We start from the raw sequence: 21,930 nt of genomic DNA on the forward strand, positions 1-21,930 counted from the left end.
GGGGGGGGGGGGGGGGGGGGGGGTTCAAGATGCTGTCTAGCTTGACGTTGAAGGTGTAGGTCTTTGTTGAGTACTAGAAGGACGGCACATGGCTCGAGGCCTGTAAAGACAGGATGCATGAGAGCTGGTGCCATCCGTCGTCACGCACGTTCATCCCGGCCAACCGACGGCCCAACCCGGAGCTGGTGAGGGTGCATGACACGAACGTGGTTTTCGCGCCGACATATGACACATGGGTACGTTTTATTTTCTGTTAAGTAATATAGTTCAAAGTTTTTATATACTTATACACTTTCGATACAGGATTGTTTCTAGTGGCGTCAAAATACGGGCACGCATTATTCAGATATGAGCCGAGACAAATCCTCCCACTTTGCGGGATCACCGGCAGTAGTGAGTATATTCGTCACGACGCGGAAACTTTTCCAGAAATTGTAAGGGGATTTTTTCTTTTCTGTTCTTATTCCGGAATTGTAGCCTCAAATTCTCAGGTCTGTTTGCCCTCGGTCACGACCATCGCTAATAACAACCCCAAAGAACTGCCCGGCTACAGTGTGACGGGGGCTTTGTAGCCTAGCTCGTCGCCATCCTCTTGGTACACAAAACCAACTCCGGGTATGTAAAGATACGATCCTCGAGCAGCCTTCTGCGGCTCCGCAGCCGTGTACTGTTTTTCGGAGCGTTCTGTCCGGGCATTGCTGTCGAGCTTGATCTCGACGAGTTGTGGTGATTGCGGTCCGATGGCGGAGCCACTGCTGATCATCTCAACCGCGGGGGGCTCGATGGGCTCTAGAATTCCTGCAATGCATTAGACTAGAAGAATGAAGGGAAAGAATACGAAGAGAGCAGGATGGTGAAAACTTCTGACCGTCGTCGCTTGGGGAATGCAGCTGGGTAGACGCTGACTTGAAGGCGTCGTGGACCAGAGCGCAGGCCTGCGCGCATGAGAGGTCCACGCTCTCCTCCGAGGAACTGGCTTCTGGCAGATCCTCCAACGGCTCGGCGCTCATCAATTCTGTGCCGGTGATTGAGTTTCCGTCCCCAAAAAGGGTATGTGAGCTTGTGCTCGCGAGGGCTTTGCTGAGTTGCACCACCATCTTGACGGCAATTGGGGGTTGGCGATGATTGTGCGCAAGTGGTGATGAAAGAAAGTATCTGGGGGAGAGAACATAAACTACCAGTCAACAAAAAAAAACATTTCCTGGACGCGCCGTTGGAATCGATAAGTCGATATACATTGTCATGTGGTGGCAGTTGGGGGGCTCGTAAACCATAACACGCAAAGATGAGGCCAAGTGACGCTATTCACGGAACCGTCTAACCTTGAGCTCTAGAGCTCGTCATAGTTAAGTGATGTATATACATGTGACCATGACTACAACCAAGTCGTCCGGTTGCTCTGCGCTCCGGGATCTGACAGCCTCTGAGAAGAGTTGTTCACCTCATCACGATATTTCCTGACCAACAGCCTCATGTAATTCAGCTCCAGTAAACATTCGGCAATAAACATCTACTTGATCTAGATACAGCCGCGTGGTGGACCAGGCCATGCATTGCACTGGTACAACCTTGTTCCTCGAACTCAAGCCAAATCGGCTGGTCAAACTCTTACTTTGAGCAGAGAGAGTACCAAGTACCGCATACAAGAACCTGCCTGTCCAATCCCTTCTTAATCTTCTCTCATTAAACGCACTGAACGTCGCCGGTGTTGTACAGATACATGTAGATACATGTTTGCATATTTTACACTTTCCCCCCGCCCCCGTTTCCCCCAGCCTCCCCTTCAAGTCGTCAGGAGCGTCAACACGCCCTTCCTCCCGGTCCTCCCCAGCAAGCCCTCCCGCATCCCCATGCGCGCCTCGACGTCCCTCGGCGCCGCTCCCGCATCCACCATCCTCAGCGCGTCCGCCAGCGTGCGCGCGTCCACCTGCCGCCGCGCCGCGCCCCTCATGCCCACCCGCAGGAAGCGCTCCTCATCCTCCTCCGCGCGCTCCTGTGCGCGCCGCCGCGCCTCCAGCGCCGTCAGCGTCGTGTTGGCCCGCGACGACGGGAAAATGGGCCGGCCGGGCGCGGCGGACGGCAGCTCCCGGTGCGCGTCGGCGGCGCGCGAGGAGGGTGAGTAGGTCGGGTTCGGGTCGACGATGCCCATCTGCTGCAGGCGGCTGGCGAAGCCGGCGGGCGTGAACTCGGGATCGGCGGCGCGCGAGATTGTTTCTGCACGGTCGGGCCGTGTTAGCTTCGCACTGCCTGGTTGGAGGGGGGGGAGGGAGGGGGAAAAGTCGTACCTTGGTCTGGGGAGAGGTCGGACGCCGCGCTGGGCTGCGGCGAGGCGCGCGGTGGTCGACTCGTCGTCTGGGCCACGGCGGAGCCTGCGCTGCGGGCAGGAAACTTGCGCGGTGCGCTGCGCGCCGCCTTGGACGAAGCTGAGCCCATCCTGTAGTGAGTGTGTGTTTGTGTCTGTCGTGGGATCGAGTATCGAGAAGTGGCGAATAGATCGTCAATTGCTCGCGGGGTAGGAGCTGAGGGCTAAGTTCTGGTCGATCGCTAGGTACTTTTCTCTTTCAAAAAGGAGAAAACTAATGGCTTATACAAATTGCGTGCGGGGTTTGGCGCGAGAAGGGTTGACTGTAAAAGTGCCTATGGAAAAAGATGATCGCTTGCCTCTCAAAATGACGACACGGACAACTTTTTTGTCCGAGGTATCCACATCTTTGTACTCCAACTAACTCACTTACACGACCTGCCCAGTTCTAACTGATTCCCCTACTGAATTGTTCTCTCTGTAAAACGGAAAAGTAGTAATTTGATGAATGCCCAAAGGCTCTATATTATTAAGGATTGTTATGTAGTTGGTAATGATACAATATCTTCGTAATTCATTCGTGCCATGAAAATCAGTCAATGTGCAATCCCACCCCCTTATTATCCAGTATTCGTAAAAAGTCATTCACAGATTGTAATGCATTTTCTTAGGGTTTTTTAGCGCTCAGCACTTGGTGATGTAGAGACCAATCGGCGAGGGGTTGTAGTCCTGGAAGTACTTGAAGTCGGTGTTGCCGGCCGCCGAGATCTCGTAGGCGACGCGCTGGCCCGCGGGGCAGTCAAACGTAGCAATGCTGTACGAGTTTCCGGGGGCGACTGTCACTTGGCCGAGATCTGCCGCCTTGCCGGGCTGGTTGTTGTAGGTGGTGCCCTCGGTGGCGGCAGCCTTCAGCTGGGTGAAGTCGAGCTTGCCGTCACCGGAGAAGGTGAAGCTCGATGTCTCCAAGTCGGCCTGCTTGGGGAAGAGGAAGACGAGGCTGCACTTCTTGCCCTGGTCGCCGGCGGGGATGTCGAAGTTGAAAATGGAGGAGGTGTCACCGTTGACGACGCCGAAGTAGGAGGTGCCGGCTGCCGTGTCGGGGCTAGATTTGGAGACGGGTATGATGAGATGCGGGAACTCGTACGGGCCGTTGAGGTTGGTCGGGCAGGTCTGGGCGGGGGGAGGAGGAGGCGGAGGAGGGGGTGGCGGGCAAGCGGCGTGGCAGCCGTCGGCCGTGAGGGTGACCTTGCCGCAGTTGGCGCCCTGGTCCTGTTTGTTGTAGATGTTCCACTGGCCCTGTTCGCCGGTAGCGCACTCGAAGAAGGTGGTCTGGCCATTCCAGGAGACCTTGCCGTCGCAGCCGATGGTGAATCCGGTGTCCGGGGCTTGACCCTCATCACACTGGAGGACGCCGGTAGGGGCTATGATTCCAAAGTCAGTTAACTTGGGTCAAAGGAGAGAGGGTGGTATGCTTACGAGTCCACCAGCATCCGCGGCCCTTGTCGTCGGTGAGCCCGCCACTGGTAAAGGTAAATGTAGAGGACTGGACGCCGTTGCCAGCGCGAACCTGCCCAGAGGAGATTTCGCCGACGCAGCCGACGACGTCGCCGCCGGCGCTCAAGTGAAGCTGGCATCCGCCGCGGACCGCGAGGCCGTTGGCGACGGCACCTAGGCTGAGAGCAATGGCCGCAGACTTCATTGTTTGTATCTTACGGAGGTATATGAGATGTGTATCAGGTGTAAGAAGTGAGTGTGTAAGTGAAGAAGTAATTCGTGAAACTTCCTTTTTTGGTGGTGAGTCTGGGCTGTTATGGGGATAGAAATTCGAGATGGGTTCGAGTACGGGATACCCGGTCATTTATATACTTGAGCGGTCTGTCTTTCTCACTTCCTCTTCACATCATTTCTGAGGCTGGGCAGGGCAGACCGGGCGCTGCGGAACCAAGCTTCCGGGGCTGGCTGGCGAAGGAAGGCCCGCCCCATGGCCACTCTGTACGGCTGAGAGTTGCCGATCATCACGATACATCCGAGAAGAAGAGTAAAAGTGAAAATACGAGGCCGGGTCTGCAGGGCAGACGTCATGGTCGGCCGGGGGGTCGTCAATGCTGGCCAGCCTGCTGGGAAGGGAGCAGGTCAGACAGGTTGTCTCGGCGTCGGCGGGCTGTCGCGGCGACGAGCAGACACACCCATGTTGCAGTGGAAAAGGTGCCAAGACGCCAAGAGCTCCGCAGGGCTGGTGTTGAGCTCGTATTCCCGGCGATAGATGGGAATATAGTGGTGGGATTGTCTGTGCATGGACGCCTTCAGGCTAGATGCGGCCAAGTGGGATGGCTGGTGGCGAGCACGGCGGAGGAGGGGAGGACGAGGGAGAAGCCGCTCCAATGCTGAGAGGAAATGGCCAGCGAATTATGGGGAATCCTTGCTGATTCCACGTCGAGATGGGCTGGTTTTCGGCTGATGGACAGCCCATTTGCGGCGAGCTGGATGAGAGCTGTCAGTGTTGACTTGTCTGGTCTGGATATCCGTAGGCGGGCTGACAATGAGGCTATAGCGGGGATGGTGTGGTTGTCAGGCAACACAATGTAGGGGGTAGATAGTTACCCCAGCACCGGTCAAACTTTTGGTATTTCAGTTTCCAATCGTTATTGGTGTAATTCTTAATTCTACAATATCTTGGTCAAATTCAATATTCTATCCAGCTTCAATTGATACGAATAAATCAGTAACAGTGTGCCCGCCACCACTTGCCTCGTCATTGTTGCCCCGCATCAAGATCCTGCTACCCTGCCACCAAGATATCCATGTCACTTCGCTCGCTGGCTTCCTCTCCTCTCCTCTTACAAACGCCCCCGCTAGTCTTGTTTCGCCCGACCAAGACGCCATCAACTTACCAGATATTCCTACATACATCGCCAAGACGCCCAATCCATCCGGTTCTCCCGCTTGCCTGGTAAATGACGTACCGTGACGACTGTGTAAAAAATTTGGAGGCTGCGGCTGACATCATGATGGGAACCAAAACGAACAGAGTACCATCATTACAACATCCAGCAGGATCGAAACAACCACGACAACAAACCAAGAGGAGAGAGAATCCTCTCGTACCCGAGACCATCATCGACAAAAGCTGAAAAACTGCAATGCTGGGTGGGCATGCATACTACGTACAGCACCCATTCTCCATCGCGTTATGATGTTCCCTTGTTGTCTCATCCACAATGGTTTGTCTCCGGTTTAACCAGGAGCATCCCTCCAGCCTTGTGGATTTTTCCGACACAGCTCGCTTCCGCTTCTCTCAACAACCTCACCGTCCATTCTACTGGCCGACTCGCCCAATACACTGGAGCCCGCTTGGGCAGACATACGAGAAGATCGTCGCACCGACAGCTGGCCCAACCACCAAGACTGGCAAGGCCGCTGAAAAAACCAATAAACAGGCTTTCAGGCCTTCTTGGGCCTTAAAGCTCAAAGCCGCCTATTCCAGCCACCGGCATTGCTGATCCGATCGTCGGTGGTGACATTGTCTGCCTTTGCTGCCCACACCAAGCAACCAAGGTGCCATCACCACGTCGGCTAGGCTTATTATGCCAATGGCTTCCCCGGTAGTTGTTACCATGGACTCCTACTAAATCGCAAACCGCTAATTTCCTGCCTAAAATAACACATTCCCAGAGCTTGGATCGCCTTCTGGTTCCCTCGTCGTTGATTAATCAATCTTGCCAAGCATCCATTTTCCCCGCTTGTCGTCTTGTCCTCCCACACGCTCCCAAAAGAGGAAATCGGTTGTCGAATGACGTCGGCCCAGGATCAACATCGGAGCCTCGCACCGCAGGAAGCGCCTCGCTCCGGGGAAATGCACTTGGCTGCTATTTTATAGGAGCCGCAGATGACGCAGGCGGATATTGTAACTCCGTAGGCTGTAGCACCACACCACGGCTGTAAATGGCTTCCGAGTCCCGGCCGAGCATAATCGTCATCACTCGATATGTTAATAATTTACTGCCCGTGCTTTGGGGGGAGGGGCGACTCTCACACCTCCATGAGTGCACAAAAGTCTGTTCGGCTTCTCTGTTTTGAAGAGGGCCTCTGAGCGGAGAATCCACCACACGTGTAGGCTTGCCTGACTACAACCAATTACAGAGTCAAGGTCCATTGAGTTTGAGGCTGGCACTAAAAGGCACAGTGACAGAGTGAACTTAACGCTTGATAAATCTACTCTCCACGTTCCAGGTTTACGTCCACCCTCCTAGACCCTGCACCACGGGCAGCAGCCGTCTGGCAAGCCAACAGGAGCTTAGCAAAACAGAGGGCCACTTACAAAAACGTACCGCATGGGAAAAGAGGATTGGCAATTAAAGTATCAACATAGAATGAGCGAGCACGCCAACCAAAAATGTTCAGATGATGCTTTGCTAGTTCCTCTCAGCCGCCGCCACCAAGCAAGCCGGCCAAGCGTGTACATGGCATACAGCTTTCCGTGTTGGCGAGCCTCATTGCCATCCTTCCGCGACGGGGACCCGGGGAACCCGAGAATTATGGCCGTCTGGTCTATTCTTCACCTCTTAATTTCTTCTATTTCTCGGTTTTCCTTTCCTTCTTGTCGGAAAAATTGCCTCAGCGAGCGGAGATGCGTGACACCTCAGGCTGCCCTATGCCGTTCCCGCCGATCCTATCACGGATACATTCCTCATCCAACAGGGTACCTCCCGTGGGTCGTAGGAAGGTGGCGATTGAAGAAAGCGTTCAGCTCCTGCTCGGGGCGTACACATCCTGAACCTGCCTAATAACGCCTCGTCTGACCGTCGCGATCAAGCAACGAACGAGGTACGTCATGGGACCGCGATATCTTGCCCAAACGAGCCGTGGCTTGCCTCGTCAAGGCACATTTCAGACAGGCATTACAAGTATTACAAGTTTCACAGTTCAAGTCCTTTGAGGGTGTTAAAGTGGTTGATCAATTGTATGCATTTGTAGTATAGTGCAGTAGTAGCTCGTGTCATCGTGCTGCCAGCGCCTCCACTGGTCGGCCTTGCAGGTCGACCCACGGGCACTGTTTCGGTCATTCCTTCAAATCCCGACCGAGCGTCCAACACAACAATTCGAAGCGGCGATTGTGGGAGGGCTGTACTCCGAGCTGGCTGGAGCTCTTGGACGCTTGCTCACGCCACGGCAACCTGTGGTGCTGCCGTAGACTCTGCTCCAGGGAAGCTTCTCATGAGCGCCCTTAGAGCGGTCCAGAACATGGCGTGGCAATCAGCCGGGAGCGGGCATCGATGCACCAACTGCATCAAATGGCTGTGGGTATCTATCGTCGGATTGTATGCTTCACCTCTTGATGCGTTTGCTAGAGCGGGTGGCACGGACGGAAGGCTCAGGCTTAGGCTTAGGCTTAGGCTCAGGCTCAGGCTCAGCTGCCTCTTCGACTTGCTCTTCGGCCTCGTCCTCCACCTCGGCTTCATCCGCGTCACTCTCATCACTGCCAGCACCAGTCGTGGCGCCGAAAGAGGCCTTGCGAGAAGGTCCGTCAGTGTCGCTACCGAAACCCTCGAAAGAGTCATCATCATCATCGGCTTCACTGCCTTCCTTGTCATCTTCATCCTGCACCCTGGCCTCAGTTGCTTCATCGAAAGCCTCCGTCTGGGTACGCTTCTTGGGCATCTCGCCAAGGCGACCCTCGCGGCCAGCTCGCGTCTCGCCGTTCGCATCGGGGCTGATGGGAGGGGGCGTGAACCAGGGAATATTGCCACGCATGAAGTCGTTGAGCATCATCTTTGCAACACCGTCCAGGTCAGGCTCACCGCCCTTAAGAAGACGGCCACCCTTGCGGGCCAGGAGCTCGAGTAATTCAGTCGCGTTGCTCCAATTGGTAAGCTCGTACGTCTTCTCCATGTGGCGGCGCTTCACCTTGCTCAGAAGAGCAGGGATGTACTGTTCAGGATTGTCGACCTTTTCGACACGGACGACGCCGCGTAGAACAAGATCGGTAGGGGTGTCTTGGTTGGTGGGTGGAACAACACCAGGGCAATCAATGAGGTAGATGCGCTTCATCAGCGTAACGTACTGCCAGACCTTGGTCTCGCCCGGAATGGGGGCAACAGTGCAGACCTTCTTCTTCAACAGAGTGTTGATGATGGAGGACTTGCCAGTGTTGGGACCGCCAATGAGACCGACAGAAATCTGCTTTCTATCTGAGTGGAGGACAGAGAACTGGCGAAGAAGCTGGATGAGAGAGCCCTTGCCAAAAGAGTTGTTGATGCTGGCATGGAAAGCGAGGGTGGGATACTCCTTTCCAAGATGTCTAACCCAAGCGGCCTGTAGAGAATTAGCAATGAACTCGCGAATCTTCTACAAGAAAATCATTTGAAATGATGAAATGTGTGGGTCATAACTACGAAGACTCCTGTAAACTCGTCCGAAGTGGACATAGGAGCCTTCAACTCAATTCGACCCAATACCTTCTCATGACGGTGACCAGAACGGTCACCAATCTAGCCAAACAGCAGAACGCTGCCGACAGTCGAGCATGGCGGTTACTCTCCCAATGTTGTAACAGACAAACCTCCGTAAGAAAATCGAGAAGGGGTCCTGACAGGAATCATTGGGGCCTTTCGGCCAGAAAAGGGGCAACGGACGCAGAATGAAAAAAATTGAACTTACACAGACACCAGTGGGAACCAGATCACACTTGTTGAGAACGAAAATCAGATGCTTGTGGGGAGCCTCCTCGCGCAGATATTTTTCAACGCTGCGGCATCGGGTGCCAATGGGGTCACGGGCATCGAGGACGTGGATGACGACGTCGGACGAGTCAATGACCTTGTACAGCTCGTTCCAAATACGCTTGCTCTGGCCCTTGTCGAAGACGGGCTCAATGGCCATTGCAAAGGTGCCATCATCCGGGTCGGTGGTACCGGACTCGCCGCTCAGCAGCTTGGCCTGCTCAAGGCGCTCCTCATAGGTGTCCATACTCTTCTCGGTACCCTCGGCAAGATCGTCAAGGTTGGCGACGTCGAGCTTGACGCGCTTACGCTGGGCTTTGGGGCCAAAAACACCAGAAAACGGTGCCGTCTCGAGCGTCATTTTGGCCTTGTGCTGCTTGAGGCCGTTGGTGGTGTCTTGGCCGTCACGGATGAGCGTCATGGGCAGCTTGTTCGACTTGAGGAGCACGGAGTACGGGTCCTTGGCCTTTTCCGCCATGGCCTCGCGGAAGGCTGTGAGCGTGTCCTGGGAGACGACACGGGTGTTGGAGAACCACTTGCGGTTCGGCTCGATGACGGCCGTGGGCACGTCGCGAGACTGCCATGTGGCGGCCTTTGTGATCTCGCCCTTGGCATTGCGCTGCGCCTTGCCCTCCTTGTACATGTTCAGGTGCTTAACCCTCTTCCCATCGCTGTTAGGCAGTCATTGTCAGTTACCGTTCTGTGGATATGCCGCAGCCGAGCTGATTGGGGGAGGCTTACCGATAGAAGTTTTCGCCCTTGACCCGGACGTTGGCCATGCCATCGCCGGTTTTACCCTGGCGAACACGCCGGGTAGCCTCTTTCTTGCCGGTACCCATCTTGAATGAGGCTTGCCAGAGGATGGGGCAAGACAAGAGACAGTTTGAAGAGGAGTGAGAAGAGGAGGAAAATGTAACAGGATTCTGCCCAGAACTTTTTTTTACGTCTGCATATTGGCCCCCACTTCATTTTTTTCTGCAGGCGGTGTGTGGGGTGGCTGGTAAATTTTTAGCGGGCAGCCAGGGGAAGCGGCGGCAGTACAGTTAATCCGTCGCCAGGCTTGCTACGATTTGGTAGGCTAATTTTCCAGGTCAAACCACCAGCAGAATATCTTGTGAGCTTTCCGATCAACTCTCACGACAATCGCCTTTCTCTCCCACAATGTCGCTCCAATCGACATGGTCCTGCCTTCGGCCAGCCGCCTCTCGGCGTGTGCTGTCAGCAGCAGCAACGTCACGAGCGGCGTTTAGCACCACGTCCTCCCTCAGCAACATCCCCCCCGAATCACCGTCCTACATCCGGCTCCCGAAGGTGCCGCAGTCTACCGAGGGCAAGCCAGATCGGATACGCGGTACTCTGCCCGTGCCACGTGAGATCTTCGACCGCCGCGATGGCGACCGCAAGGTGCGGCCCGAGTACCTGACCCAGACCGCGCCGCAGCGCACCACCGACCGCCCTCTCAAGAGCGACGCGCAGCGGTGGAAGAAGCAGCTTGCCGACAGCCGCCGGAAGAACCTGGAGGAGGGCCTGCAGGGCCTGTGGCAGCGCTACGAGACCCGTGAGAAGGGGCGCGCGGCGCGGCGCGACCGTGCGGAGCGCACCGTCCGCCTCGCCCGGGAGGCCCCAGAGCCGCGCGCCGCCGTCATGACCCGCGGCACCGTGCTGGCCGCGGTCGCCGATCGAGAAGGCTGAGGTCAGTCGGGCGCGCGTGCTGGCGCGCGAGGACGCCCGCCGCGACGCCCGCCGCGACGCGCTCATGGAGCTCTACATCAACGCGGCCGAGGGCTTCATCGTCACCGAGACCGACCTCAAGGACGAGATTGACCGTCTCTTCCACGAGGACTACTTCCGCAAGCAGAGCATCAAGGGATACCGCCCCGGCGCCACGGAGAACGTCTGGGGCGTCCACGGCAAGCCCCCCGGCGTGGCCACCATGTTCGAGAGTGTCACGCGGACCTCGACCAACCTCGCGAGCGCGAGCGAGTCCGAGTTTGATCACTCGGTCAAGCGCACGAAGAAGATTTCGGAGGAGCTTACCGGCGGTAAGATGGCATAGAGGCCAATTTGTATAGGGATCTTCAGAACGACGGAGCATGTACCAGATGATGCAGAGTGCATCGTGTGTAAAATAGCCAGTTTTAGCATGTACATTTACTATCCAACATCATTTGTTTCCATTGCAATCATGCTGCGATTTATACCTTTATTGTACTTTCTACAATATATACCAAGTTTGCTAAGCAGGCAACAGCCATGCAAAAACGCCAAAGTCTAACGATGACGCGAGCACCCCAATACAAGAAGCAGGAACACGTCTATCGCTCTCCACAAATTTGTATCTGCGTATACTCTGGAGAGTCGAGCAGTAGCGGTAGTTTATCTGCGCTCAACAAGAAGTACGTGCATGGCAGCATAAGCCAGGACGATAAAGGCAGCTGCAAAAATGCCCAAGTTGCGGATATCATACCACAAAGCACCGTTCTGAAAGCCAAATGTGCTGAGGATCGTGGCGCCAGGTACCTTGATTGGAATGCCGACTTTTTCGTCAATGAGAGTAAGCTCGACTACTTCATTGACGATGAGCGCTTCGAAGCCATAGTGGAAGATCGATATACTCTGCAGCCAAGCAGCACTGGCTGGGATCTTCTCACGATTGAGCAGAAAGCCGGCAAATAGGAGGCTGAACAGCATGACCAGGCTGCCGATGAGGTTCGCCACACCGCCGTCCTTGAAGATGATGCCAATGAACAGGCAAATGGCCGCGGCTGCGAGGTTGAAGAGGACTAGTACAATGATAAATTTGATGAAGTGAGGGAAGTCGGGCACGAGACCAGTCATCGGATACAGAATGGAGCCCATCAGAATAGGCGGGATGATTCGCAGGGGAACAATATCGAAAAGCACCTTGGCTGCAAAATAGGTGGCCGGCGAGTAGTACCCATTAGCTCGTTCACGCAGGAAGAGCAGCCGCTCATTCGCAAAGACGGTCAAACTTGTGAGCGTGCTGAAACCATACAATGCCAGGAGGAAGAAGAAGAGACCGAGTCTGTTCTGGAAGCCAGGAATATCATCGGTGAGGCCATAGAAAAGGAATCCAGCAAAGACTGCAAGAACAATGGCAATGGCGTAGTGAGTCAGCATCAGCATCGGATTTCTGTAGAGATTCTTGAAGGTTCGGTGTGAAAGAATGATGAACTGGCGAGGGTAGCTGATGCGATTGTAGCCCTTTCCGACAGCGCTGACATTGATGTTCGGCCCGTCCACAGAGTACCCGTTCGCGTTTGAGCCATTGGCATCTCGGGCAGCGGCAACCGACTGCTGAATTTCCTCTCTGGTGCTGGTGGCAATATGAGACTCGGCAAACGCGTTTGATAGAAGATCGAGGTCGGTGGCAGACGACACATGAGGTGGTAGGTCGTGGTGATCTTCTGGAAGCTGTCCGAGGGCGGTGACGGGATGTTTCTGGAGCTTGTAGGCTCCAATTTCCTCGCCCCCAGCATCCGAAGATGCAGCAGTGTCTGCAGTGCGCCTGCGTGTAAAGAGCTCGCGTTCTTGTCGAGTGCGAATAGAGTCGGAGCGCTTGGCTCTGGGTCGAGAAGACGAGCTCTCGGATGGCTCATCTCCAATGCTGCCTCCGGAGACACTAGCAATCGATTTGACGGCTCTAGTGCTGCTTGGCCCAACACTTGCGGTATCAGCACCAACAGTGCCGTCATCGAAGGACTCGGAACGACTGGCATGCATCGTAAGATCGACAAGGTAATCTGCAATATTGAACCCGGGCGGGCATTCATAACCAATGTTGTCAAAGTATGATTGGCAATCCACAAATTTGCCAGAGTAAACGGTCTTGCCCTTTGCAAGAAGGACCAGTCGATCAAACAAGGCGACAATGTTGGAGCGTGGCTGATGAATGGTAAAGATGATGGTTCGCTGATAGTTTTTAGCCAATGTTACAAGACACTCAACAACGTTATAAGCGTTGAAGGCGTCCAAGCCGCTTGTCGGCTCGTCAAGAAAGAGGATGGAAGGGCTGGTGACCAACTCGCAGGCGATTCCAACACGTCGTTTTTCGCCACCAGAGATGCCGCGACCCTTGCCTTCCTCAGATCCAATAAGAGAATCTCTGATGTGGTAAATACCAAGTTCCTTTTCTACTTCAAACACGCGCTGCTCTTTGCTGGCGCGGGTCATGTCGCGAGGCAATCTTAGTAGAGCACTGTTCAGAATGGTCTCGTGCACCGTCAAAGTCGGAAGCATCGTGTCTTCTTGGTCGACGAATCCGATGACATTTTTGTAGTCATTATCCAGGACTTTTTCGCCGTTGACATAGAAATCACCAGACACTTGGCCGCGCTTGTTCTTTCGCGCAAGAATATCGAGGAATGTAGTCTTGCCAGCCCCGGACGCACCCATGATAGCGGTTGCCTCGCCTGGATGACAAATTCCCTGGATTCCGTTCAGAATTTGCTTGCCATTGAGAGTGTATGACACATTCTGAAACTGAAGTGATGCAGGCTTGTGGTTGGCCATGAGCTTGGTGCTCTCGTCGTCGGAGTCGTCAAGATGGATGGCACCATACTGCAGTCTGCGGCGAGCCAGATACCAAGTCACGACAATAACAGCAACGACGAAGAGGGCGCAGACCGCAATAATACCTGCGATGAGGGGAGTGTTGATTTGCTTGACAGGTCGTCGATAGCCAGGCACCTCTGTTTCGTGCATACACTCTCCTGCGCCACAAGTAAGTAGGATACTCGAGTCACCTAGCAGATCGGTCATGAGCTGGTCCATCTGAGGCTCTTTGAACGCGCAGCTGTGGGACGTATCGTTCTTGTTGGTGCATTCGAACGACGCAGGGCCTTTGATGGCTTCGTCCAAGAAGTCGGTCAAGTCCATAGAACCGTCCTTGCCACACATCATACGATCGGGGATACATGTGCATTGGATCTTTTTGCACTTATACGATGTGCTGTTTGTGGTGTCGCCAAATGTTGCGCTCGACTCGCATTCGGAGAGGTGGCAGTAGAAAGACTCGACCTGGTCAACCCAAACTGGAAGATGTTAGTACAAGGGTATTCTTGCGGTTTGGTTCAGTTTCGGGACTGACATTGGAAGTCACATTCTTCCGACACCTTATCGCAAGTAAATGTGACCTCTGGGATTTGGTCGCCCAGCAGTTGGATGATCATCTTGTTGATGACATTGCATATTTGGTGATTGGTACGAACGAGCTCACCAGTGCGGTGACAAACACCACCAGTCTCGCCGGGCATGAAGGCGTTGCAAGCGGAGTCTTGAGTACAGACGTTGCAGTTGACGCCGCCCCAGCCCTCGTCGCATTCGCAGCTGTCGCCGGATCGCATGGGTCGGTCGCGGCCACGGGCCAGAGAACCGCAAACTAATTATCACCACAGTCAGCATCAGGGCAGCTCCCAGGATTATATGCGTCGATTCTACTCACGGGGCTTGAGGCAGTCATCGCCACCAAAACCAGCAGGGCAATCACAGATGCCGTTGAATTCGTTGCAACCAGCGTACTGGGCGCAGGTATGGGCGGGGAGCAGACAGTTGAAGCTAGACGGGGAAAACAGGTCAGCAAACACAGCTCATATTCGCGGCGCTTACAATGGCGCAGCTCGGTGCTGGCTTACCATGGAGGACAGCCGTCAGGGCGATCGGTGCCACCCATGAGAGCCAGTTGCGCCCTCAACATGTCGGCGGTCGGGTAGGAAGCATTCTGCGAGGCTGCGACGAGCGCAGGCACGGCTGCGACGACGACCCCGAGCAGTATCCTCCTGACGGATTTCATGGCGCCGTTTGCGAGAGCGGTCGCGATGAGGAATTGTTGAGATGACAGCGCTTGGATGATGAAAGTGCGAAGATGGCTTTAGCTAGATGTGGTGGGATTCGAGACAGGCTGCCTCTGGACAGCTGGGCTAACCGCACACAGCTGACGGATGACAGTGACGAGTGACGCTACCTTGCTCCATTTTAGACACCACAGCGCTAGTAAAATAAAGACGCCCGAGGAATAAGGCAATGGACGGCAAAGGTTCAGCGGGTCCACAACCACAACGGCGCGCGGGGGAATCCGCTGCTGAGGATTATGGAGGTACAATAGGCAATCACTCACTGATCGAGCATGTTTTGTCTACATGAATCCGTACCAAAAGCAATGAGCTCTTGGCCCTCCAGGCACTTCTAAAACTCTTTCGCTGGCAGCTAAGACAGCTTGCGACCACACACGCTACGCATGATGTTACGGACTTCAAGGTTCTCGCTAAATGTGTGGATGACTAAGGCGGCCAAACAGGCTCTTCTCACCTCAGCCCTCCAACTTCCGTATCTCTGCCTCCTTTCCAAACAAGAAGCTGTCTTCAGCTGCCACGGATCCCAAATACGATCACCGTTCCTTGCACTTGCCAAAAATGGCCCCATCAAAAAAGCTCTTCTAGAATAACTTTACTACGCAGGCCGAATGCGACTGTTCACCCAAATCGCATTGGAGGCCGGCCCCGTCGCGCTAGAAAACACACGGCCGCCTACAGCTTCACCTTGGTCGCTCAAGATGGTCCTGTGATCGTACAATATCGGGAGAACGGCGATTCCTCCTTCCCTGAGCCAGGCGAGCCATTGTTCAAAGCCATCATTGGCGCACACGCGGGGCTTGTTCCAGCTCACCAGCTCCTCGGGGAATGTCGGCCGCCTCAATGCATCTCGAATGCCTAGACTCCCAGGAGTCAGCTTGCGCGCCATGTTAATATTCGAGCAATACGTAACTATACACTTTCATGCAGGCAGCGATCCCCTTGTGCGCAACAGACGGAATGGCGCCAGAACAGATGAGCGAAGCGGAGCGCCCAGGCAGCACTTTCCAGACCCCGACACCGCATCTTTCCAGTGGCCATTTCTCCATGCAATTGGAAGTCCTCAAGGCAATTCTGAAACTGAGATCTACGCTCTCCCCAACCATGTATTAGGGATGGGCGCCATGCCGCGTGGAATCTAGTAGTTACTGTCAGGACGCTGCCAGCCATTGCTTCAGAAGGGACCTGCGGGTTGTTATGCATGGGCAAAGAGGACTCCATGTCAAACAGACTCGGAGTTTTATCTTTCAATAAACGCCATGAACTACAAAATTTCGGCGCAAATAGGAGATAAAATAATGACGGGTTTGACTATCCGTAGCTTGCTTGGGATGCTGATTTTAAGCATATCCGAATCTGTGTTCCACCCGCTTCTCGGCCCTACCCAAGCAATCAAGCAATAGTACTAACTCGGCCTATTATTACGACTCATTTCGACTCATACTTCCAAACACCTTTTTTGCCCACTGAGCCGTATCTATCCGTACAATTCGCCTAACCGCGTCTCAAACGGCTCCTTTACCACCCCCGTGTGTCCTTTGCGACAGCCGACCTCGGGCGTCCCACTCATCAGCACTGGGGCGTTACCCTGCAACTTGGTTACAGAAGAGTCATCTCTCATCAACAACCACGAGATGTAGTGCATAAGGCCACCCACAAGCGAGTCCATCCATCGGGACATGTTCGTAATTTCTTTATATTACCGTGCAGCATAATTATACGATACGATTAGCCCAAACAGTATGGCCCATCCCTCTACATTCCCGGCTGAGCAATGGATGTCTCGTTGGTGTGGAGTAGCCGGCCTACTCAATCTCGCCGACACTTATGCTTGCCCAATCTCCATCGACGAACTGAATGGCTTATTAACAGAAAAGGACGATGGGCCGCTCATAACCAGTTCCAAACTTAGCTATGGGAGCACCAACGGTTCTTCCGAGCTGAGGCAGAGCGTGGCTGAGCTATGCAGTGGACAGGAGACGCAGCTCACGGAAGACGACGTGGTCATCACGCAAGGGGGCATCTCGGCCAATTTTCTGGTGCTGTACGCGCTCCTCGGCCCAACCGACCACGCTATCTGCGTCTATCCGGTCTATACGCAGCTCTATTCCGTGCCTGAGACGTTTGGCGCGCAGGTCTCGTTCTGGCGGCTCAAGGAGGAAAATGGATTCATTCCCGATGTGCAAGACTTGCACAGTCTGTTCCGGCGCAACACAAAGGTATAGTCGGCGAGCATGTGTGGGCGGATAATTTGCCCGGGGACGGCCCTGCTAATCGCGGCTACAGATGATCATCCTCAACAACCCCAACAACCCGACCGGCACCGTGATACCGGAGCGCGTGCTGCGAGACATTGTCGAGATCGCCAAGGCGCGGGGCGTCATCGTCTTCAGCGACGAGGTGTACCGACCGCTCTTCCACGAGCCCGACAGCGCGCCGCCGCCCATCACATCGTTTGGCTACAAGCGGACGCTCGCGACCGGGTCCATGTCCAAGTCACTGTCGCTGCCCGGCATCCGCATCGGGTGGGTAACCTCGCCGGACCGAGCGCTGATCGCGGCATGCTCGCGCCGGCGCGACTTCACGACCATCTGCGTGTCGCAGGTGGACGACCAGATTGCGACCTACGCGCTGTCAGCGGCGGTGCGTCCGGCGCTGCTGCGACGCAACATTGATCAGGCGCGGCACAACCGGCGGTTGGTGGAGGCCTTTGTGGCCCGGCACGCCGACCGCTGCCGGTGGGTGCGACCGAGCGGCGGCACCATGGCCTTTATCCAGTTCCGCGGCGCGGTGGGCGGGGCGCCGGTCGACGACGAGGCCTTTTGCACCGACCTCGTTGACAAGTACAAGGTGCTTCTGATTCCCGGCTCGCACAGCTTCGGCTGGGGCGAGGATTTCGCGGGCTACGTGAGGCTGGCGTACGTTTGCGACACGGCGGTCGTGGAGGCGGCGCTCAGCCGGTTGAGCCAGTATCTAGAGGAGCATCCGTGAGAGCGAACTGGCGACGCAGCATAAATGTAAACAAAGATTGCCATCATACAAGTTTAGCTACACAGTCAGCAAGCTAGGCGCAGCGCTCCCGGCCTCGGTTTCAGGCCGGGTTGAAACGGGGGCCGTCTCTGGAGAGAAATCGGCGAGGCTGCCGGGTGGCGAGCATTGCGTGTCCACGGCAATAACGGCAGCTGAGCCCACAGCCACGGCCACAGCCACAGAGCCATTTGGGTGCATACCTGGATTTAGCGTCGCTATGAAGTACAGGATGAAAGAAAAATCAAACGAGAAAGCATTAATAAAAGAGCTTTAAAAACGCGCATGTCGTTGGTCTTGCGGATATGCCATGACAATCCGTAGGTTAGTACCTTCGGATATAAATGGTGTTCCAGGCTGCGAACCGAGTCTCACTGCTAGCCACAGCCAGCTAGCACTAGTTACTAAGGCAGCGTGAGACTCAGCGGCGTAGCAAGCTTTCAGTTTCCTGTATGACAATTGAACGCACGATATGATAGGATCTCGTCGAGATCTTGGTGACGGCTAGCTGGAAATAATTTCTTGCTGGCTGTGGATCTGAGCTGCGGCACAACTGTCGGGAGAGTCAAAGGACGAGGCGTTGTCGGGGGCTGCCCCCTGCATGAGTCCTGAAGCAATTCAAGCTGTGTCTCTGATTTCTGGAGACAACGCAGGGTTTGGATTTGCTCCGATCGGGCTACATTAGCTCGGCTGCGAACTGCGCGGCATTGGGTAGCGAAACGCGCGAGACTCAAGTTGAGGCCAGCATTGTAGTATTTTGTGGCTGCTGTCAAAGGTATCAGGCAGACAACAGGGCTTGTGGCGCAGCAATTTCTCTCCAGTCTTGGCTGGCCCACAATCTGTACAGGTTTGAAAGACGTGAGATCGAGTAGTCTGGTATTGAATACCGAAGCAGGATATTTTCTTTGATTTCCTAAATTTCATTACTAGCCATAACTCCTAGAGGAAAGGCAGTAGCAATACCGGAGTTGGATATAGACGTGCATGTTGGCTCATGATGTCGTAACTAGCCGCCTGAGCATTCAACACACCAAGGCATCACCTCCGCCCTCCCCGGATGGAGCATCTCTTGGCGGCGTGGGCGGCATGGGTTTGCCGAGACGAGGACACATGCAGCACAAACTGCTGTCTTGGCGGGTTGAACGATACACGACATTTTTCTCTATTGAATTAACGTCGAGCAAGTATCCAACGGGCTTCAGAGAGAATCGACAAGCTAGCAAACCTAATCATTCGACATGTCAGTAACAGGGGCGAATAGGATGACGCACACCACCCTTTATTAGTGCGACCTGGAGCTCCCGATACAGCCGCAAGCCAATGGATGGACGAATGGGGGCTTTTGCTCTTTGGCCCTTGGACGGCTGAAGCTCTTCCACTTCTCCTCCGGCGCCATCTGAGTTTCGCACCGGGGCCGCCGAAAAAAATAACATGTATTACAGCAGAAAAAGAGGTCTAGCGCCTTGTATCTCCATGCATTACAGGTGCATCCTCGGCCAATCCTGGGTACATGCTAATATCAACCGGTCTCCGCTTGCCCTCGTTCTTATTGATTTCTTATACAAGTCTAATCGCACCCATGCTCCCAGCCTAGCATCGTACTGCGTCGGCTTCGCCCTGTCTGCCTTGTTCTCGTCCATTTCTTCTTCGTCTGACCAGGCGCGCTCCCACTTCTGAAATCCACTTCAAAAGGCACAAGCCCCCACGAAATCTTCCGATATCTAGAAGCTGTTACCTTCTCCCCAGCTTTGCTCACAGAACCATCTTGGACAATAGCCGTTTACTCTCTCCGCCGCCGAACCGTTGACGCCCTTTGCAACTGGCACCCGCGCCGTCATCGACTTCTCAAACACTAAATTGCACGCCACTACCCCGATACCCAAACCACACCAAGCAACTCCGTCAATTAGCAATGAAGGCTGCCGCTACGACTCTGACAGCTCTGCTGTCCGCGTCTGCCACCGCGCAGTACGTTCTCATGGACTTCGCGAAGAAGGAGCAGAACCACCTGCAGCGCCGCGCCTCCAGTGTCGAAGCCGGCATCTCCAACCTCCTGCAGGACGGAGGCTACTTCGTTAATGTCACAGTTGGCACTCCTGGCCAAAAGTTCTCCCTACAGCTCGACACCGGCAGCAGTGATGTTTGGGTGCCTTCGAGCGGGTCAGCGGCCTGCCAGGCCAAGAGCGACAAACTCACACGGCCCGGCCAGAGCGACGGCTGCTCCAAGGGTTCCTGTAAGTCATAATTCTTGACACTCACTCAATTGCTTTTCAGAATGCATTACCGGAAGAGATTTTCAACTCACATGTGCGCGGTAGTCACTTCGAGCAAATCGACCACTTTTACGGCCTTTGACGAAGGAACATTCCAGATTCAATATGTCGACAAAAGTAGCGCAAAGGGCTCTTACTTTCTCGACACTTTCCAGATTGGCGGTGCTACCGTCAAAAATCTAACAATGGGCCTTGCCGAAGAGACCGATATCCCGTTTGGCCTCGTTGGCATTGGCTACAGAGGCAACGAAGCCTCAATTCAAACAGTCGATCAGACATACCCCAACTTGCCAATCGCTATGCAGACCTCAGGCAACATCAACACGGTTGCTTACAGCCTTTGGCTCAATGACCTCGACGCGAGTACGGGCAGCCTGCTTTTTGGCGCAATCGACACCGAAAAATACCAGGGCGACCTCGCCCGGCTCGACCTTCTTTCTCGCGGCGGCCAGGTCGTCGAGTTTAACGTGGCCCTAACCTCAGTTGAAGGCCACAGTTCATCTGGATCTGATTCCTTCTCCTCGACGAGTTTCCCAATCACCGCCCTCCTCGACTCTGGCACCACCCTCTCGTACCTCCCCACCGACATCACCCAGCAAATCTGGCAGGAAGTCGGCGCCGCGTACGTCCAGAGCCTTGGAGTTGCCGTCGTGCCCTGCAACATCGCGGGTACCGGCGCCTACTTTTCGTTTGGCTTTGGCGGCAGCCAGGGCCCTCGCATCAACGTCACCATGGACGAGCTAGTCCTCGACCAGGCCGGCGTTTCCCTGTCGAATGGCAGACACAAGAACACTGCTGCTTGCGTCTTTGGTATCCAGGCCCAGTCTGCTTCCACGGACGGCTCACCAAACACCTACCTGCTAGGCGACAGCTTTCTGCGCTCCGCCTACGTCGTTTACGACCTGGTGAATAACCAAGTCGCCCTTGCCCCGACCAAACTGAACGCGACCGCCTCCAATGTGGTTCCCTTTCCTTCCAAGGGTGCTACCATTCCATCGTCCACTCTAGTCGCGGATTCCAACTCCACAACTGGTGGCAGCTCATCCACGCCTGATTACAAGGGCAGTTCTGGTTTCCAGAGCGCGAGTGGCGCGACCACTGTTGGTCTCTCCGCCCTGGGATTGGTCATGATCTCGGTGCCGACCTTTCTCGCTATTTTTGCCAACTCTGTATAATATTGGGAAGAATTTTGATGTCTCTTTTATTCAGCGTCGTTATGGATATACCAGTGCTGGTCGTTCCAGCTGCTCGCTGGCGTTGAGCTTTTACTTGTAAATGTTGGTTCATGCACTCTAACATGTATTTATGCTCTATCTATATATTTATTTTAGAAAATATTAAAAAAGAATATTAATCAATCTCGTACAAGTTGCTAAAGAAAAGTATTGTTCCATGGAAAAATCGCCCAATGGGAATGATCTCTATTACGCTGACTCCCTTCGCGGTTCATATCGCAGCTTTATCGCGCTAGCACGTGGAGCCGCGATGATGCTGCCCCTGGCAGAAAAAAGTTTCCAGGGACTCGGCGCTACCAAGATACTGCTCTCAACCACGACAAATCGTTTTGTTGTGGACAGTTTCGCGACATGAGGGTCCTCAACTCGGTCAGGTGGCTTAATTGCCGTCTGATTTCGGATTCTTCTAGATCGTCTGCTGGGTTTCGCGATTTCAAGGTCGCTGTGCCCTTTTCCTCTCGGCGCACATTCAGCCAGTCCAGCGTCAAGTATGGCGCCGCACAG

The 21,930-nt window shown here is 54.6% G+C and overlaps 9 protein-coding genes across 9 annotated transcripts; 4 read left to right on the top strand and 5 right to left on the bottom strand.

Annotated features, from left to right (window-relative positions):
• Nucleotides 1-547: 547 nt before the first annotated feature.
• Nucleotides 548-1,097, bottom strand: ISF_00326 (hypothetical protein; the record flags this gene model as incomplete). Its single annotated transcript, XM_018843933.1, has 2 exons — nucleotides 548-798; nucleotides 869-1,097. The coding sequence occupies 2 exons, from the start codon at nucleotides 1,095-1,097 to the stop codon at nucleotides 548-550; spliced, it is 480 nt and encodes a 159-aa protein (XP_018708383.1).
• Nucleotides 1,098-1,783: 686 nt separating this feature from the next.
• ISF_00327 (hypothetical protein) lies at nucleotides 1,784-2,433 on the bottom strand (the record flags this gene model as incomplete). The annotated part of the gene is made up of 2 exons (XM_018843934.1): nucleotides 1,784-2,214; nucleotides 2,286-2,433. The coding sequence occupies 2 exons, from the start codon at nucleotides 2,431-2,433 to the stop codon at nucleotides 1,784-1,786; spliced, it is 579 nt and encodes a 192-aa protein (XP_018708384.1).
• A 553-nt stretch (nucleotides 2,434-2,986) lies between these two features.
• ISF_00328 (Ubiquitin 3 binding protein But2) lies at nucleotides 2,987-4,001 on the bottom strand (the record flags this gene model as incomplete). Its single annotated transcript, XM_018843935.1, has 2 exons — nucleotides 2,987-3,723; nucleotides 3,779-4,001. 2 exons carry the CDS (start codon nucleotides 3,999-4,001, stop codon nucleotides 2,987-2,989), a joined length of 960 nt encoding a protein of 319 aa, XP_018708385.1.
• Nucleotides 4,002-7,627: 3,626 nt separating this feature from the next.
• ISF_00329 (nucleolar GTP-binding protein 2) lies at nucleotides 7,628-9,860 on the bottom strand (the record flags this gene model as incomplete). Its single annotated transcript, XM_018843936.1, has 3 exons — nucleotides 7,628-8,614; nucleotides 8,960-9,692; nucleotides 9,763-9,860. The coding sequence occupies 3 exons, from the start codon at nucleotides 9,858-9,860 to the stop codon at nucleotides 7,628-7,630; spliced, it is 1,818 nt and encodes a 605-aa protein (XP_018708386.1).
• A 322-nt stretch (nucleotides 9,861-10,182) lies between these two features.
• ISF_00330 (hypothetical protein) lies at nucleotides 10,183-10,713 on the top strand (the record flags this gene model as incomplete). Its single annotated transcript, XM_018843937.1, has 1 exon — nucleotides 10,183-10,713. One exon carries the CDS (start codon nucleotides 10,183-10,185, stop codon nucleotides 10,711-10,713), a length of 531 nt encoding a protein of 176 aa, XP_018708387.1.
• A 64-nt stretch (nucleotides 10,714-10,777) lies between these two features.
• On the top strand, nucleotides 10,778-11,077 carry ISF_00331 (hypothetical protein; the record flags this gene model as incomplete). The annotated part of the gene is made up of 1 exon (XM_018843938.1): nucleotides 10,778-11,077. One exon carries the CDS (start codon nucleotides 10,778-10,780, stop codon nucleotides 11,075-11,077), a length of 300 nt encoding a protein of 99 aa, XP_018708388.1.
• Nucleotides 11,078-11,397: 320 nt separating this feature from the next.
• ISF_00332 (ABC transporter (Adp1)) lies at nucleotides 11,398-14,833 on the bottom strand (the record flags this gene model as incomplete). The annotated part of the gene is made up of 4 exons (XM_018843939.1): nucleotides 11,398-14,075; nucleotides 14,132-14,422; nucleotides 14,486-14,598; nucleotides 14,676-14,833. The coding sequence occupies 4 exons, from the start codon at nucleotides 14,831-14,833 to the stop codon at nucleotides 11,398-11,400; spliced, it is 3,240 nt and encodes a 1,079-aa protein (XP_018708389.1).
• Nucleotides 14,834-16,633: 1,800 nt separating this feature from the next.
• Nucleotides 16,634-17,882, top strand: ISF_00333 (Pyridoxal phosphate-dependent transferase, major domain protein; the record flags this gene model as incomplete). The annotated part of the gene is made up of 2 exons (XM_018843940.1): nucleotides 16,634-17,110; nucleotides 17,178-17,882. 2 exons carry the CDS (start codon nucleotides 16,634-16,636, stop codon nucleotides 17,880-17,882), a joined length of 1,182 nt encoding a protein of 393 aa, XP_018708390.1.
• Nucleotides 17,883-19,830: 1,948 nt separating this feature from the next.
• Nucleotides 19,831-21,366, top strand: ISF_00334 (Peptidase A1; the record flags this gene model as incomplete). Its single annotated transcript, XM_018843941.1, has 2 exons — nucleotides 19,831-20,152; nucleotides 20,237-21,366. The coding sequence occupies 2 exons, from the start codon at nucleotides 19,831-19,833 to the stop codon at nucleotides 21,364-21,366; spliced, it is 1,452 nt and encodes a 483-aa protein (XP_018708391.1).
• Nucleotides 21,367-21,930: the final 564 nt, after the last annotated feature.

The sequence above is a fragment of the Cordyceps fumosorosea genome, assembly GCF_001636725.1.
Source record: "Cordyceps fumosorosea ARSEF 2679 chromosome Unknown scaffold_1, whole genome shotgun sequence".
Lineage (NCBI taxonomy): Eukaryota > Fungi > Ascomycota > Sordariomycetes > Hypocreales > Cordycipitaceae > Cordyceps > Cordyceps fumosorosea.